The sequence below is a fragment of the Triticum aestivum genome, chromosome 3D (genome assembly GCF_018294505.1).
Source record: "Triticum aestivum cultivar Chinese Spring chromosome 3D, IWGSC CS RefSeq v2.1, whole genome shotgun sequence".
Lineage (NCBI taxonomy): Eukaryota > Viridiplantae > Streptophyta > Magnoliopsida > Poales > Poaceae > Triticum > Triticum aestivum.
In genome coordinates this window covers 416,682,140-416,700,448 of record NC_057802.1, presented here as the reverse complement: position 1 = coordinate 416,700,448, position 18,309 = coordinate 416,682,140, and the positions used below count along the sequence as shown (strand labels likewise).

General features: G+C 47.4%; 2 protein-coding genes across 3 annotated transcripts; one reads left to right on the top strand and one right to left on the bottom strand.

The window, feature by feature from the left end:
* The first annotated feature begins 3,509 nt into the window (after positions 1 to 3,509).
* Positions 3,510 to 10,692, top strand: LOC123079274 (formamidase). Of its 2 annotated transcripts, XM_044502008.1 has the most exons (9): positions 3,510 to 5,011; positions 5,220 to 5,267; positions 6,443 to 6,641; positions 6,751 to 6,988; positions 7,058 to 7,248; positions 8,247 to 8,482; positions 9,110 to 9,353; positions 9,446 to 9,553; positions 10,394 to 10,692. In XM_044502008.1, exons 1-9 carry the CDS (start codon positions 3,555 to 3,557, stop codon positions 10,457 to 10,459), a joined length of 2,787 nt encoding a protein of 928 aa, XP_044357943.1. In that variant the 5' UTR covers positions 3,510 to 3,554; the 3' UTR covers positions 10,460 to 10,692. The 2 variants fall into 2 exon arrangements, with proteins under 2 accessions (XP_044357943.1, XP_044357942.1); XM_044502007.1 differs by lacking the exon at positions 3,510 to 5,011 and having other exon boundaries at positions 5,030 to 5,267; positions 6,460 to 6,641.
* A 705-nt stretch (positions 10,693 to 11,397) lies between these two features.
* LOC123079273 (probable indole-3-acetic acid-amido synthetase GH3.2) lies at positions 11,398 to 15,424 on the bottom strand. Its single transcript, XM_044502006.1, has 3 exons — positions 14,711 to 15,424; positions 14,438 to 14,539; positions 11,398 to 13,137 (listed from the first exon to the last, which is right to left on the bottom strand). Exons 1-3 carry the CDS (start codon positions 15,412 to 15,414, stop codon positions 11,754 to 11,756), a joined length of 2,190 nt encoding a protein of 729 aa, XP_044357941.1. The 5' UTR covers positions 15,415 to 15,424; the 3' UTR covers positions 11,398 to 11,753.
* Positions 15,425 to 18,309: the final 2,885 nt, after the last annotated feature.

The following is an 18,309-nucleotide window of genomic DNA, read 5'->3' as shown; positions in this document are numbered from 1 at the left end:
CGCAACAGCGCAGCGGCGAGCATGGGGCCGTGAGGCGCGCGGGTGCGGCGATGCGAGCCGGCGAGCACGAACAGAGAGCTGCGGGGTGAGGCGGAGCGCGGGCAAGGACTGGCGTGGCGCGGCCAGTGAGGCCGAGGCGCGCGAGTGGGTTAGGAGTGGCGACGGCGAGCGCAATGGTTGGCCGGGACGGCAGGGGGCGCGAGCGAGGCGACGGTCCAGGCGCGGCGCGGGGAGGAGGTCGCGGCCATGAGCGCGTGCGCAAGCGGAGAGCGGCGACCGCGAGATGGGGACGGGGAGAGAGGGAGAGGCCGGGGGCCTCACCGTACGGTGTAGGGGAGTGGCAGCGGCTCGAAAAGGAGGACGGGGAGGCGACGGGGGTGGCGCCGGGCGTCGTCGTCGGGGAGGCGCGGTTGGCGACGGCGGGCGTCGGGGCGCCGGCATCGGGTGGCGGGGACGTCGGTGCTGCCTCCCCTCGATCCAAACGGGATCGATCAGAGTTGGGGCGGGGGAGAGGTGGTCGGCGAGGAGGAGGTCGAGGACGGCCGGTGAGGAGTGAGGGTCCGGCGAGGGGCGGCGTTGTCGTGCCCGATCCAGAATGGAGCGGGGGAGGAGACAAGGGAGCGAGAGGGGGAGAGATCGGGGGGAGAGTGGGGAGTGGGCAGGTTAGGGTTTCGGTCGGGGTGGGGTGGCCTATAGGCCAAGGGGTGAAGGGGCCGCGTGGGCCGGCCTGGTGGGCGGCCTGGTCGGCCAGCTGGGCCGTTTGGCCCGGGCGGGCTCTTTTCCTTTTATTAGTTTTCTGTTTTTATTTTTCCTTTTTATTTATCTTAAATCTTTTCTGTTTTATCTTGTTCCTCATTTTATTTTAGTTTGTTAAAGTACAAGAATGATCCCTAACTTAGTACTACCACTAAACCCACTGCGATAAAAAGTTTAACACCTAAATAGAATAGTTTAACATTTTATTAATTATAAAAGGCATTTCAATAATTGTTTTGACTACTGTTTTATTCATTTTAGAGTATTTAAAGATTTTATATAAGTGTGGTTTTCTCCATCATAATTATCCATGATTTATTTGAATCCACCCGAACATTTAGTTTTAATATTTGAAAACTTTTATTGTTTGCCTTTATTTTAAATTTGAATTTTGAACTGGGTTTCGAACTACGCGGGTTTATCAACAGTAACAGAGGTGACGTGGCATCATTAGCGGAGGTTCACTGTAGCTTAATTACCCGGGTGTCACATTACGGTGAGCCTTCGGTGGCGTTCCGCAAGCTTTGGCTCCGGCACCGCTCCAAACGGAGAGTAGCTCTTCCCCAAAGAAGAGTGAACTTCGGGATAAAATCCGCGTCCTCGTCTCACTTGTGGTTAATCCTTTCCCGCACTTTACTTAGCCTTATATGCTTGTTTGCTTGCTAATTAGTTTGTTGCCTAGCATATTTAGCTTAGAGCTTGCTTGTCATATAGGTTGTGTTCACCTAGTTGCATATCCAGTGAACCCTTTTTATCCGCTAAGCCTTAAAATTGACAAGAAAGAGTAAAATTTGTAGTCTCCTATTCACCCCCCCTCTAGTCGACCGTATCGATCCTTTCACTAACCATAACATGAAACATGTGGATCCAAATCAGCCCCTTACGAAGCAACACATATACTAGGGTTTAAGCTTCTGTCACTCTAGCAACCCATCATCTACTTATTACTTCCCAATGCCTTCCTCTAGGCCCAAATAATGGTGAAGTGTCATGTAGTCGACGTTCACATAACACCACTAGAGGAGAGACAAAACATACATCTCATCAAAATATCGAACGAATACCAAATTCACATGACTACTAATAGCAAGACTTCTCCCATGTCCTCAGGAACAAACGTAACTACTCACAAAGCATATTCATATTCATAATCAGAGGAGTATTAATATGCATATAGGATCTGAACATATGATCTTCCATCAAATAAACCAACTAGCATCAACTACAAGGAGTAATCAACACTACTAGCAACCTACAGGTACCAATCCCAGACTATGAGACAAGAATTGGATACAAGAGATGAACTAGGGTTTGAGAGGAGACGGTGCTGGTGAAGATGTTGATGGAGATTGCCCTCTCCCGATGAGAGGAGCGTTGGTGATGACGATGGCGATGATTTCCCCCTCCCGGAGGGAAGTGTCCCCGGCAGAACAGCTCTGCCGGAGCCCTAGATTGATTCCGCCAAGGTTCCGCCTCGTGGCGGCGGAGTCTCGTCCCGAAAGCTTGCTTATGATTTTTCTTCGGACGAAAGACTTCATATAGCAGAAGATAGGCACCGGAGGGCCAACAGGGGGCCCACGAGGCAGGGGGCGCGCCCAGGGGGGTAGGGCGCGCCCCCACCCTCGTGGACAGGTGGAGGCCCCCTGACGTGGATTCTTCTTCCAGTATTTTTTATTATTTTCAAAAATAACTTTCTGGAGTTTCAGGACTTTTGGGGTTGTGCAGAATAGGTCTCTAATATTTGCTCCTTTTCCAGCCCAGAATTTCAGCTGCCGGCATTCTCCCTCCTTATGTAAACCTTGTAAAATAAGAGAGAATAGGCATAAGTATTGTGACATAATGTGTAATAACAGCCCATAATGCAATAAATATCGATATAAAAGCATGATGCAAAACGGACGTATCACCGGGCAGCGTTATGTGGGATCCTATTTGGCGCGTAGGTCGCCCGATAGCGACCACGCATCCCCCCGCTTCCTGCTATGCACATCTAGGCTGGCCAAACCACTCATTTTCGTCCGGTTTTCTTTTTTCTATCCTTGTTTTTTCTTTTTTCTCCTTTTCTTTTATTTTCTCTCTTTTAGTTTTCGTTTTTTCTTTACCTATTTTTTTCATTTTCTTTGTTTTTCTTTCCAAATTCAAGAGAATTTTCTGAAATGTGGGAACATTTTTCAAACCGGTGAACATTTTTTGAAATCTGGGAACACTTTTATTCAGCGGACATTTTCCAAATTGGCAAACATTTTTTGAAAATGAAAATGTGTTCATTGAGTTCAATTTTTTTTCATGAATTTTAAGAACATGTTCATCTTATTTGAAAATGTTCATCGAATTCAAAAAAGTTTTTGAATTCAAAATTTGTCCATTAAATTCTAGAAAATATCCGTTGAATTTAAATTTTGTTCATCAAATACAAAAAATGTTCTTAAAAAATAAATTTTGTTTATCAAAATACAAAAAAATGTTCATAAAATTTTAAAATATGCATTTTCAAAGAATATTTTTCTGAATTCTTGAACATTTTTGAAATTTTAAACTTTTTCGAAAACCTGAACTTTTATAAAGAAGCAAAAAAATACAAAAACAAAAAACGAAACGAAAAATAAAAAACAGGGAGCCCCGCCCCGCACTGGGCCGGGCCAAGATCGCGGGTGGGGAGCGAGGGTGTGCGCGCTGCCCTCTTTCCCAGCGCGCAGGTCGCGGTATAGGAGGTCCCCTGTCTGACCAGGTTTGACCCCAAGGGCCGGGACTTCAGTTCGGACGTGCGAGGCGGAAAAACCACCACGCACCCCGCCGTTATGCCCGCCCGCCTGCCGCCGCCGCTCCGCCCGTCCTCCGCGCCGCCGGCTCCCGCCGTCACGCGCACGCTACACGCGATCAACACCTGCACCTCCTCCACCGCGCTCGCGCCCCTCCGCGGCGCCATCCTCCGCGAACCCGCCCTCCTGCGCTCCACCACCGTCGTCTCCGCCTTCTTCCTCGCCTGCGGCCGCCTCCGCCACCTCGCCCCCGCGCTCTCCCTCTTCGCCTCCCTCTCCCGCCCCCACGTCTTCCTGTTCAACTCCATCCTCCGCTCCCTCCGCCCTGCGCCCGGCTGCTCCCCGCTCCCGCTCTTCCGCCGCTTCCTCTGCCTCGGCGGCCGCCCCAACCGCTACACCTTCCCGCTTCTCCTCACCTCCCTTTCCTCCCTCCGCGACCTGAGGGCCGTGCATTCTCAGGTGGCCAAGTCCGGCTTCTCGCGCGACCTCCACGTCCGCAACGCCCTCCTCGCGCGTTACGCCGCATGCGACCCATGCCTGGCCCACGCCGAGCAGCTGTTCGACGAAATGGCCCACCCGGACGTTGTCGCGTGGACCACCATGATCACCTCATACAAGAACCGCGGCCGCAGCTTCAACGCCCTGGCCACATTCCGGCGGATGCTGTCTGCTTCTGTTGCCCCCAACCGCGTCACCATGGTCGCCGCGCTTGGTGCATGTGCGGCCCATGGTGCCATCGAAACTGGAACTTGGATCCATGAGTACGTGCAGAAGCAGGAATGGGAGCTGGACGTTATATTAGGCACTGCACTTGTTGATATGTATGGGAAGTGTGGACATGTCGTCGACGGGGTTCGTGTATTCTCGGAAATGGCCGAGAGGAATGTCTATACCTGGAACTCTATCATTGGAGCGCTTGCTCTTGCACAGGATGGCACAATGGCACTTCAGTGGTTCTATAGGATGGAGGCTGATGGTGTCCGGCCAGATGCAGTGACGCTCATTTCTGTTCTTTGTGCATGTGCCCATGCCGGGTTTGTTGACATTGGGAGGAAAATATTTAACCTGATCATACAAGGAAAGTACGGGTTTCAACCTGGAATCAAGCACTTCGGGTGCTTGGTTGATCTTCTTAGTCGCTCTGGACACCTGGATGATGCTGTTAGTGTTGTTGAGACAATGTCACAGCCAAATGCAGTCATCTGGGGCTTACTGTTGCGGGGTTGCAAGGCTCATGGTGACTCACGATTGAGTGAGCATGTGATGACAAGGTTGGTGGAGTTAGAGCCTGATAATGCTTCACATTATGTGCTGTTAGCAAATTTATATGCTGAGACAGGGAGGTGGCAGGAGGCTGAGGAGATCTTGCAGTGGATGAAGAAGAAAGGATTGAGGAAGGATGCAGGCTGGAGCCTAAGGATGTTAGGAGACAGGCTGTTGGCACCGAAATCTGGCAGCACGAAGCCAGTGTTTCCGATCCAAGGATCTTTTGTGCGGTAACACAGGCCAAAGAAACGTATTACTGATGAATTATATGTGTTTCATGAGGAACATTGGAGGGTGGATTGATGCTCATTTAGAGAAGCAAGAACTTGCTTATCACTCCATGAGGATGAGAACTTGAGACCATGGACATCGATTTGGGAGCAGGAATTTGAGAAACATGCGGCTGGGATTCCTAAATCATTGTTGAATTGGTGCCAGTGAGACTGGCATTGCTTGGGGCACACATGCTTGGTTTGATGTGAAAAGGTTTGTTAGTTACTGCTGATAGTGTGCATATAGTCATCCATAATAAAGAAATGTTAATATTCTGGGAAAGAAGATAAGCCTTTAACTCTTATTTCACAAACCCTTTAGTTCTGAGTTTTCTCGGAAACACACCTCCTGCAGGCTGCAGGTTATGGTCCTTACATGAAAAAAGAAGCAGTACGAACTTTGAACTGTCAATCTGAATTGTGCAATGGACTTCTGTTGCTCATTTGTAAAAACAATACATTTGCATCCTTGGCTCTTGTAATATTGAGGTTTACAAGGCTGTTTGTCACTCTAACAAAAATGAGCATTGTTGTAACTTACTGCCATTATTAGTTATAGAGTTTTGCTTCTTTGAACAAATGCATTTCTAATTGACTATTTCTTCAGTCAAACTAATAACACTTTGACTGGCAATACCATTTTAAATGTTTAGATTGAAAACCTGAAAAATCGTATCTACACATTTGTCTTAAAAAAGGTTTCCAAATTGTTATTATTTTCTTGGTTTTATACATATTGTGGAAATTAGTGGTCAAAGTTACAACTTGAAGACCATATGGATTCCCGAAATGTCACTTATTCTGAACTGAAGGGAGTACTAGTAAACTAGATTTGGTGCAGAAGGAGACACGATTAATATATACTTAATTAAGGGCTTCTGCAAGTTGTGACGGATGCATCTTGAGTTAATATTTTAATACTGCCATAAAAGCTAACTATGTGCATCCTCAGTAGCATAAGTCATCCATGACGCAGCCTGTGAAAAATACAAATGAATACGACAACACAAGTTGTTTGGTACTGCTTTGGACAAGAAAATATCTCATTTTCTTAGCTCTGAGTGGCCTATAGAAATTTGAGGGACCAGCAGGAAAACTGTTACTTGATGGTGACCCAGTTATGGGTTACCAATCACTTCTGAGCATACTCTATTATTGCTAGGTAAAGATGTGTCTAATCCTTGGAAACACCACCATCCATGTTTCAGTGTGCTTTCAAAGTGGATGCATATCTAAAATGTTGTCTTCCCTGGATTTTTCTGTCTTTGCTCGTTTTGCTCCAGTGTGACTCATAAAAGTAGATATGTTGCCAGTATAAAGCTGCACAGAGCTTACAGAAGGATGAAGCTCTGAAGGTACATAACAAAATATGGCTCCGCTGACTCCCAGACTTGTGGTGCCCATAGATGTGAAGAAGAAGCCATGGGAGCAGAAGGTTCGTCTCCATAACCGCTGGCATCCGGATATCCCTCCTGTTGCTGATGTAACTGAAGGGGAATTATTCCGTGTTGAGATGGTCGATTGGACTGGAGGACGGGTTAGAGATGATGACTCTGCAGATGATATCAAATTTCTGGACCTCACAATTGTAAGTATGCAATTTTTTTATGGAAGAGATGTTGTTTGATGTGCGCTTCATTGTAGTATTTCTCATCAAAAGGAAGTCTTGTGCCAAACTGAATATGGGTTTTCTACAGACTCATTATCTCAGTGGGCCCCTTAGAATAGTTGATGCTGAAGGGGTTCCAGCTTCACCTGGTGATCTTCTTGCGGTAGAGATCTGCAACCTCGGTCCGCTCCCTGGTGACGAGTGGGGTTATACTGGAATATTCGAAAGGGAGAATGGAGGCGGGTTCTTAACTGACCACTTTCCAAGTGCAAGAAAAGCCATTTGGTATTTTGAAGGAATTTATGCATACTCCCCTCAGATACCAGGTAAAAGTTCTTGTGTGAATGAAGCGTTTCAGCTTTAGATCGTTCAGTAGTTCCATTTCTGCATACCAGGTGTTCGGTTTCCGGGATTAACTCATCCTGGTATAGTGGGAACTGCACCATCAGTTGAGCTTCTTAATATATGGAACGAAAGGGAAAGAAAATTGATCGAGACAGGTCACGAGTCTCTGAAACTGTGCGAAGTTCTACATCAGAGACCCCTTGCTAATTTACCAACCTCTGACAACTGCTTACTTGGAAAGGTACGATGTACTGCCTCATGAATGCTTCACTTTAACTGCAGTACCTATAATTAGTAGTTGATTTTCTTATGTGTCTCAGAATTCCAGTACAACTGTTTTACATGCAGATATTTATCTAGGAGATATAAGCTATTTGTGTTAAAAAACAGGGGCTCCCTCCTTCCTTGCATTAATGAAATCAGCATTAATTTTACAATGTGAAGGACCTCAGGGACAGACAGATTTATCTGCGCTTCATTGAAGTTTAAGGTGTACAGACACCACTTGGAAAATTACATAATGTTTTATACTCGTAAACATTGTTGTCGGACGGTGAACAGAGATGACCACAGCACATAGCTCAAAAACAGTCAACTTTATCACCTGGAATCTGAATCATCATTAGCATGCCATTCGATCCCTCCAGGCGATCCTCATTTGTTCACCTCACTTCTTCACCAGCAAAATTCAGCGATCTATCAGCTGAGATTGCGTATCGTTGCATAGCAGTTTCCATCACTGCATCGAGTTTGTCCATGCATCATGCTCCTCAGCACCCCTGGAAACACATATCATTCATTAGCTTCCATAAACTCCATAATACAGCCAAGTTACATGAGACAATCTGTAATAAACATTAAATAGGTGGCAGGCCAGGTCTGGCTAACAACCACACAGTCAAAGAACAAGTCAGAAAAAGTTCATAATTGATGTCATTGACCTGACGCATGCCGTTAGCCATGAGCCAGAAGGAAATGTTGATTCATGTAGGTACTGTAAGCTTCCATACAGCAGGAGTGTATATAGGAATGATCTCGCCAAGAATATCACCACCACATAGGTAGACTGAACATATTATACTCCCAAAATATAAATTGCCAGCCAGGAAAAAAATATCAGATTCACTGGTCAGGTTCGTGAAACTAGCAATCTGAAATCTCAAGTCCTATGTTCATCGATACTTTGTTTAAATGTATATGGTTAAATAGATATGTTGACATTGCATGCAATGTTTGCAGATTCAAGAAGGGACTGCTGAATGGCAAAAAATTGCAAATGAAGCAGCAAGAACTATTCCTGGAAGAGAGAATGGGGGGAATTGTGACATAAAGAATCTAAGCAGAGGTTCCAAAGTTTATCTACCAGTATTTGTTGAAGGAGCAAATCTGAGTACTGGCGATATGCACTTTTCCCAAGGTGATGGTGAAGTCTCATTTTGCGGAGCAATAGAAATGAGTGGATTCCTTGAGCTAAAGTAATTGCCTTTGTCCTTGTCTACACTTTTCAATACTTGTTACATTTATTAGCTTCTAAACGCATCTGGTATCTCATGGTTGTTTTCTGGACCTCTTACTCCAAGAGTCGACCAAAAGAATCAGTCACAACAGCCCAGATCCATTATGTGAGAGAACTTCCCATCATTAGGTTTCACCATTCTTTATCAAGAAACTAGGCTGACACATTAGGAGGAAGCATCTCCATAGCTGGTTGCTTGAAACTTGTCAGATTCAGATGGGCAGAGAGAAACAGATGGAGATAGGAGCATAGAAGATGTATTCATTGGGTCAAGCTGTATTACGCTACGCCACAAGGCCTACAATAGCTCACCACACTGGTTTAATGTGTCGCGTCTTCATGGTTTTAGGCTGATGCTTCTGTGGTATAGTGCATTACTCGTGGGATCAGACTCCTCAGCTAGTGCATAGCTTATTTCTAACCACACTGGCAACTCATATCGTACCTAATAAATTGCAACTCTCAGTTCAACAATTTTGCAGGAGTTGCTGAATTTGCTGGTTAGATAACAAAATCTGTCCATGTGATTTACTTCTAGTGCCGTGCTTCTGAAATTCCACTAATTTCACCATCACATTTTATGCAGGTGTGAGATCATAAGAGGTGGGATGAAGGAATACTTGACTCCTGTTGGTCCAACAGCGCTTCATGTGAATCCTATCTTTGAGATAGGTCCGGTGGAGCCACGTTTCTCAGAATGGTTAGTCTTTGAGGGCATCAGTGTAGATGAGTCAGGGAAACAACATTTCCTTGATGCATCAGTCGCATACAAGCGTGCAGTTCTCAATGCCATTGAGTATCTTTCCAGATTTGGGTACTCCAAGGAGCAGGTAGGCAGTAGGTTTACTGTCATCCTGCAAGTATCGTGTTAGAGGAACATTTATCTTAAGAAGTTACAGTATTAACTTTGGGTTATATGCAGGTCTATCTTTTACTGTCATGCTGTCCATGTGAGGGTAGGATATCTGGAATAGTAGACGCCCCTAATGCAGTGGCGACACTTGCGATCCCTACAGCAATATTCGACCAGGTATCCTGCAATAGCCCAACAAACTGTTTTCTGGACATTTTAAAGGATGTGCATTTTATTTATTGCTGTGCATTTTTTCATGTTCTTAATAAGAACAGACGGACAAGGTTGTGATTGATGCCTTTGGTGTTGATCTTGTATCTAGCTTAAGACATTTGCTTGGAGAAACCAAAAAGTGGTTCCCATTGACAACTACTAGCAGAGATATGTGTGTACGTTTTATGTATTACATCAGATCAATATCGATACTGCTAGGTTTAAACCAAAAGCATTGTAAATATGTGCCCAGTTACTCGCTGAAAATGCGAGTCTTATCAGTAATAGGCAGATGTAGTGGTAGTATATAGGTATATAGACTATCCATGTTTCTTTCTCCACTTACTTAAATTGTCTGATTTAGCTTGATTGCACTTGTTTGGTGGTTTGCATCATAAAGTTATTTCTTATAAACCAATCTGGATTAGATCAGACAGTCACAGTTAAGGTCAAGCAGAAGTAGACCATTATATCTGTATGCAAATACTACTTCCAGAGGTTTGCATGAAGAACTCAGAGAAGTAAGGGCAAAGTAATGCACACAGACAAATTGAATTTCATTGTGGACATATCGAATTTGTCTACTTGTGATTAATCTTGGCCAGTTTCTGGTTATTTTCTTGGTAAATTGTAGCTAACCCTTCTATAGGTCCACCCTTATTCAGTTTATTTTTAAAGGGGCTTCTAGTTACAATGGGCAGATTGTGACTCATGAGAGTATCCCCTTCATTCTTAGGCATTTTGAATATTATGAGTATTTTAATTTTGAACTCCAGTGCATGACATTTCAATTATTTAACATAGGATATAAAGCCAAAACGCCTGGGGCATGGACCAAAATTGAGAAGACTTCCGGATGTTCTGAGATGAAGGTGCAGTGGACACCTTCCTGGAACACAAGACCAAATATCATGTTTGGAATATCTAACAATAAATCTAAATAATCATCTTTAGGATTTCCACAACCATCTATGTACGTGCAAGACGGAATGTGGACCCGTAATTGTAATATGGGGTTTCTTGTTTCTCGATACTTGATAATTTATATGTCAGAACAATCGACGTATATGAAGACACCTATATGCATATTTTCTATATTGCTGCAAAGTTTTGTTATGTAGGTCATGGAGACATTTTTGCTTGTTATTACTACTGAAATTGAAATTATGCCACTCTCCCAATAAATTGCTGCTCTTCTAGCCCTTGGGAAATGCGTTCTCAACTTCAGATGTGCAAAATGTCAAGTGTACATGGGGAGGAAAAAATCTCGGTCAATATGTGAGAAGTTACATTACAATCACGGTGTCCCACTCTCTTACTTGTCTTCTGTATGCAACTTATAGTAGGTTGAGACAAGTTTAGAGTTCTATTATTTCATAATTGAGAGCAACCACAAGGAGTTAGAAGTTCTGTCTGAAGTTGGGAGTGGGACGTACTAGTATGTAGGGCCACTCAGTACTAGATTAGTGACCCTATGCTTATTTCTTTAACCAAAGGAATCATATTGTAAAAATATACTAGGAGTGATGTAACATTAGCATAGTATCCAATTAAGTCTACCATACCGGAATGGGTTACATTAACATAGACATGCATAGTCAACAACAGACAGACATGCATGTAATGTAATCACTGTGGATGCCTGAAAGAAGAGGAGTAACTGAATATTGTTGAGGGGTATGTATGTAGTCTGACGATGCTCCACTGGAGATGAACACCGTCGCTCCCTCTAACAAAACCAGAGAGAAGAAAACATATGGAGTATGTAATGAATACGTACGTCAACAAAGAAAGGTGAGATGGATGGATACCCGACAAGGCCGGTCTATTATGCATTAGGCCAAGAATGACGTTTCCAACTTAGCATTACAAACACACGCCACTTGACTTGACTCCACATAAGAAATGACACTACAGATAGTTGCATCATGTAACTACTAGCACAATCTAATAAGTACCGGACGACGAGCCAGCCAACAGCAATTAAAAGTAGCTAGGAATTGTCACACAGGACACAACAAACAAACAGGTAGTACATAGCATTATTTTAGTAGACACATCGACTAGTAGCAGCAGCAGTAGTGTATGTATGCTAGCTGAATCATGGCATGGACGGACCGATCGACGCCATAATCCGTCGACCGATGGATCAAACGGTTGGTGGTCACTTCTTTGGCGGTCCGTACTTGGGGCAGGCGGGGCTGAAGTGCTTGGAGAGCACCCTGGAGTTGAGCAGCTCGATGATGGGTCCGAAGGAGACGCAGCGGGGCGCCTTGTACTGGTTGATGGAGGCGCCCCGGGAGATGGCGTAGTCCATCACCTCCTCGAAGGTGCCGCCCCGCACCACCCTGATCTCCAGCGGCCCGATGGCGTCGCCGTTCCGCCCCTGCCGGTACACCGAGTTGAGCGCCTCCTCCATCTCCAGGCAGCACCGCTCGAACACCGCCGCCTCCGGCCACAGCGCCTCGCGGCAGCCCTTGAGCATCAGCTCCCAGTACACCACGTAGTGCCCCGGGATGGTCGTCGCGTCCGCCTCGCTCGTGTACTCCACGATGCTCGCCCCGTAGGGCGCCAGCAGCCTGGCCGCCCGCTCCACCGCCGCCTGCAGCTCCGCCTCGTCCGTCTTGTCCGAGTCGATGCTGAGCAGCACGTTCTTGCGCCGCACGAACCTGAACTGCGGCGCCGCGTTGTGGAACGCGGTGACCTGCAGGATGTCCCCCACGCGGTACCGGCACAGCCCCGCGTACGTCGTGATCACCAGCTCGTACTCCTTCCCCACCTCCGCGTCGGCCAGGTCCACGAGCCGCGGCGGCGGGTCGTCCCTGGACACCGCCGCCGCCGGCGCCTCCGGGTCGTGCGGCATCAGCTCGAAGTAGCCCATGTTGGGCATGATGGTGTAGGAGACCTCCGACGGGTCGCACATGGGGCGGAGGTTGAGCCCGAAGTAGCACTCGGAGGAGGCGTACATGGTGCACGCCATGGGGAGCCCCCCGCTGTAGAACTTGAGCGTGGGGATGTACTGCGCCATGGCCCCCGTCACGATCACGTCCAGGTACCTGGTGTTGGGCCACATCCTGGTGATGATCCCCTCCCAGTTGTCCTTGCCGCACTCCGCCGCCACGAACGCCGCCAGCTCCGGGTTGGGCTCCAGGACCTCGGCCACGGCGGCGCGGATGGACGGCTCCGCCACCTTGGCGCTCAGCGTGCCGGTCTCGATGTCGCGGGCCAGCTCCTTCCAGTGGAGCTGCAGGAAGCGGATGGCGCGGAGCAGGCCGGACGCGAAGACGGCGCCCACGCGGAGCACCTCGGTGCGCACCAGCAGGCCGCACAGCATCTGCGAGTACATGGACTGGAAGGAGTCGGTGCAGAGGATGGCCGCCGTGGGGCTGGTGTACACCTGGTACGCGTCGAACGGGCGGTACTTGAAGTGGTCGCTCTTGTAGTAGCTGGTCAGCACCGGCCTCGCCGGCAGCCCGCCGGGCGTCTTGGTCTCCGACTTGATGAAGAGGAAGTAGAGCCCCTTGCCCTTGTCCAGCCCCGGGACGAACCTGCATGCATGCCACGTTCTCGTCCAATCAGTCACTCATGCATGCCATGCTTCCTCCATCATGTTCCTTTTTTTTGCATTAATTTTACCCCAAATTTTTTGATCAAGCTAGAAAGTGTTTTGTACCCCAGTTTGAATTTGGTGCACGCCTAGCTAGCTAGCTAGCTAGCTGGCTAGTGCTAATCATTGATCCGGAAAGGACCCTCATATTCATATATACATCGGCGTGACGATCGATCGATCGGTTGATGTTAACACGACCCGTATATATATATGAAGAAATGGAGCATTTGACCAACTGATCAATACACACAGTGCGCAGTTGTTGCACCGTTCTTTTCGCCGTGCATAAATATACAACAATGTTGGAGCGCTGCAGACGGAAGCAAACGGATTTGTTTTTTGCCCATGCAGTCTGCGCGCGCATATCTCACAATCTCTCTCTCTCTCTCTCTCTCTCTCTCTCTCTCTCTCTCTGTGTGTGTGTGTGTGTGTGTGTGTGTGTTTACATTACATGTATATATTTGCAAGTTGGTTGGGTCCTGTCCGCTCTCCGAATGTGCTGCAGTGGCTTATTCTGGCGGGACATGGAAGATATGGCACTTGTCGCCTTGTCACTCCAACGTCCCGGCCGGTTACGTGCGTGCGCACGTAGGCATCATGCGATAGACTTTGAAACGCCACAATGTTATTCTAGGAAGCTAGCCGGCCCGGCCGTTGGAGGTTTACAAATAGAGGCTAGGGGGAGGAATCTTGGCGCCTAAAAAGTAGAAGGATCGCCCAAGGCATCACTGGCGTCTAAGATACAAACACATTATTTTAGGCCCCGTGTGGATGAATGATTAGTTAGCGAGCGACCTCGACCCAGCAGGCAGCAGTTGCCGCATTTCCTAGCCAAGCCCGGCTGAGGTCAGGAGGGAAGGAGGCCACAAACGCATGACTGCTGGCTAGCTCCATCATGTTTGTTCTGTTCCGTTATTTTTAGCATGTGTAACAGACCATTTCATGATTGATTGCCAAGCCTAGCAACTAGCAAGAGACATACGTATGTAGCTTAACTGAACCCCATCCCAGCAATATATACAAACTTATTAGGTGATGTGATAACTAAGATAATATAGTAGGATTTGGTTAGCATCTCTAATAAGTCTTAATTTGGATGCAGATCGATCGAGCAGTCGATCGAACGAGCATTAAATCCAGTCGTCGGTGCAATCAACCAAATTAAGGCGAGGAAGAAAACAAAAGCAAAAATAATTAAGTAACTGGATGACAGTAAGAAGAAGAGAGCTAGCACGCACAGGTTCATGACGGGCATGAGGAGGCTGTAGAGCATCTGCCTCCTGTCCAGCTCATCCTCGATCGTCGGCATTAGCTTCCTCTCCCCGGCTGACGTCCCCGAGCTGCATTAATTAAGTAAAACGTCAATTTACCGCCCACTATGATATGAAACAGCTAGCTAGCCCACTCATTCATTCACCCAGCAAGGAGAAATTAAATGAGTACTCGGTGCTGGCTGGCTGGCTAGAGCACGCAAAGGGCAGGGAGGAGGGGGAGAGGTGCGTGGTACCGGCCTGGTCAAGAACTCGGAGATGGGGTGGGAGGAGATGATGTTGGAGCGGTCGCCGTTGGCGATGCGCTCGATCTCCGGCCGGAGGTCCTCGTAGGTCACCACGGGGACGCGGGCCTTGAAGGCGTCCCGGTCGGTGCAGCCCTCCATGCCGTGCCGGCGGAGGTACTCGGCGCCGTTGTTGCGCGCCAGGATCGCCGCCAGCACCCTCTGCTGCTCGTCGTCGAACCCCTTGGTCAGCTGCTCGATCAGCTCCAGCTTCTCCGCGTCCCGCTCGCACGCCGCCACCCCCAGCGCCGTCTTCACCCGACCCCCCACCGCCGCCCCCGCCGCGTCCGCCGTCGCCGGAGCCATGGCGCGCAGAGCTAGCGAGCAAGGAAGGAAGGGAGTCGCCCGAGCTCTGTTGCTGCTGCTGGGCGGATATCGGTGGGTGTTTCTTGCCGGCTTGTTGCTCTGGCTGGAAGGCTTGGTTCGCGGAGTGTGTGTGAGGAGGCGGTTGGTTACGGGAGGCTGGAGGGGTTTATATAGGGGAGCCGGCGCGCCGGAGAAGGGGATGAAGCCATGCAGACGTCGCGGGGGGCAGGCGTGGCCCACGCGGAGGTCCCTGGCCGAGCCCGGCGGGGGCACGTGGGGCCGCGCGGTCGGCCACGTCGGACGGCGGCGGGGCCCCCGACGCGACTCGCGGCCGGCGAGACCGGCAGGGGCCATTGCCACTGACGACCCGGCGCTGGAAGACACCAAAGCCTGGCTCAACTCTGTTTGGATGGTTCCGCTTGTCGCCCTGGTCTCGCTGCCTTTGGGTTACCTTTGGATTACTGCCTGGATCGCTCATTTACCCGACCGTTCCGATTAAACTAACGCGGCGATAGGATAGAAAAATGCGGCAGGGGTTTTGCTGCCCGGGCATAGGTGTCGACGCGCCATGGATCGGTCCGATGAGAACGAGTTGAGCTAAGAGCGGGTGGGCAGAGACCGAAAGGAGAGACGGGCGCTTTCTTGTCTTTGGGTGGACCGATCGAGCCATTTGGGGATGCAACGGACGGTCTTTACGAGTGACGTTTTCCAGCATCTTAATCTTTTTTAATAGAATTTCCAGCATCTCAATCTATCTCTTGCGTTTCGCATATTTTCTGTCTTTTCTTTCTTTGCTAGAGAAGAGAGGAAATCTGTTCCTAGACTTTTCAGTCTTGATGAGGACGTGGCGCCACACTTCTTAGATTGACTCCGTACCTTGGAGATATATATACCTCTATGTCTACTATACCTATATCAATTTTTCTAAAGCACATCTAGATGTGCCCCAAGTATTGCACATCTAAATCCTATGCCATTGATTTTACATGAAGATTCATGCAAGCATTTTCATTATTTTTTCTTTATAGTTTGATTGAGTCACTTAGATGTGCAATAATTAGAGCACATCTTTTTATTTTCGGTTATCTATATTTATACTCAAATGATAAGTGCCATACAAGTGCACGAAGCAATCCGGCCCTGACGTTTTTTAAAACTGAAGTTGCTATCCGTAAAGAAAAAACAAACTAAAAAAAAACTGCAACTTGCCATCCGAAAAGAAAGTTGCCATCCTCACGTCACTAAACTTACCATAAAAAACGTTCGGAGTGCCATTGTTCGTGCCACACGTGTGACACTTATCATGGTCCTATTTATATCTATATATCTACCTATACCTTAGTTAGGGATACATCTATCTATGCCTATTTTTTACTAATAAAACAAGATGCATTTCTTAGAATTTTTGATCCGTTCATCATATAAAATTATTTTCTCACATGATGTGGGTCAAGGGGCCCGCTCCATATTTTTTCCTTCAATTGGGATGCAGGAAAATAAATAAATTAGCGTCTTCTTTGTAAACTACGCTCTGAGTAGGTCGATTGCAATTACATAATGCCAATTCAATAAGTCGGCTCTTCCTGTTAGCACTAAAAATAGTATCCCCTCACCCCTTAGAACAAAAACCATCAATTTACATACGTCTTGGAGTTACTTGTTATAGGTCGACTCAATAAGTCGGCTTGAGAATCAATAAGCTGGGGATGAGGATAATGACGTGAGAAGAAAAGAATGAGTCCCACTAAAGGAAGAATTGAATATTCCGCCCTATGTGGGCTAATTAAGTGGTGCATAATTAAACGGCTTGCTGCATAATTAAAGGAGGTTGCACGTTGTGCATATTTGGATTCAGTAAGTGGTGCGTAATTAGACAGAGGTGGACGAAAGACTGCATTGATGAATGCGAAGAATCTCGTTGTCTGGGTCCTAGAGGAGCTCTCCGAGAGAGAGAAGAAGGACAATGGAGTGGGACAGACGGAAATAAGTGGACATATGAGATATGTAACAATGTCTCCCGTTGCAATGCACAGACATTTGTGCTAGTCTTTAATAAACTATTAAAGTGGATTGAGGGAGAGGGTGGGCCACACAGAAGGTAACATCCCCAACTCCCCTTTAATATTTTTTAAATTTGATTTTCCAACCATTGGATTTCAATCAGCACTTGAGTGTTGTCTTCTTTCTTCCGGCCTCCTCCTCCCCCTCTTCATCTCGACCAGCCGCCTACCTAGTAGGTCTCGTTGTGACGTCTCCGCTCGCCACATCATCCTCGCCTCTGGCGAGGTAGATATATAATCAGAGTAGTGATAAGAGTTAGCCTAGAGTAGTGATAAGAGTTAGCCTATTTTCTCGCCTCCGTCTCCAAGCATGGTCTCGTCGGGCACACCACAATTACCCGAGTCGCCCCCGTCTCAGCCTCGACGCTGCTTCCTCTTTCTCCTTTCATATTCTATCAAATTTGGCTTACACCAAAATTGTTTTGAGGCAACTTAAGATATCCCACACTTCTATCCATGTATAGAATTAACGACCTTTTTATTGACAAAGGGGGATTTTATTGGCTCAAAATAAAACATCAATAAGATACATAACACAACGGGCACACACCCGGCCTCTGCATTGCTAGCATGCACACAGTCAACACCAACTCACATACACGCTGACAACTAGCAAAGTCATATAAGATCAAAGCTATGCATAGGCTTGGAAAATAGAAAATAGCTCCAAAGCGATCAGATCTGCCAACAATGACCTTATCCGCACCAACCATCTTTTAACACCACATGGACGATGAGGTTCTTCAACAACAACACCTTTAGAAGGGAGCAAAACTCAAGCGCCGCCGCCATCGAATCCAACCATAAGGCCAGGATTTTGGTTTTCACCCTGAAAAATCAGTCCGAGCATATCCGACCAATGCCTTCAACAAGGTAACAATGTAAGAAAAACATCGCCATTGTCAGGTATAACCACTCGGTTCCAACCTAGACTTCCACCCCAGATCGAGCTCGAGATCGGGTGCTCGAGTAGCACCACCATTAAATTCACTCATGTGTTGTTACCACCACTTTTCCGCGACCCCAGCAGCTACATGCAATGTGACCGCCGTCACTGCACAACCATCCCTTTACATCAAGCCATTGTCCATAATTCATATCTCATCGTCGAAGTCAACCACTGGATGAAGGGAGATGAACCCTCCCAAAGACCTTTCGATAACCACCACCACCGTGGACCCGTAGGAAC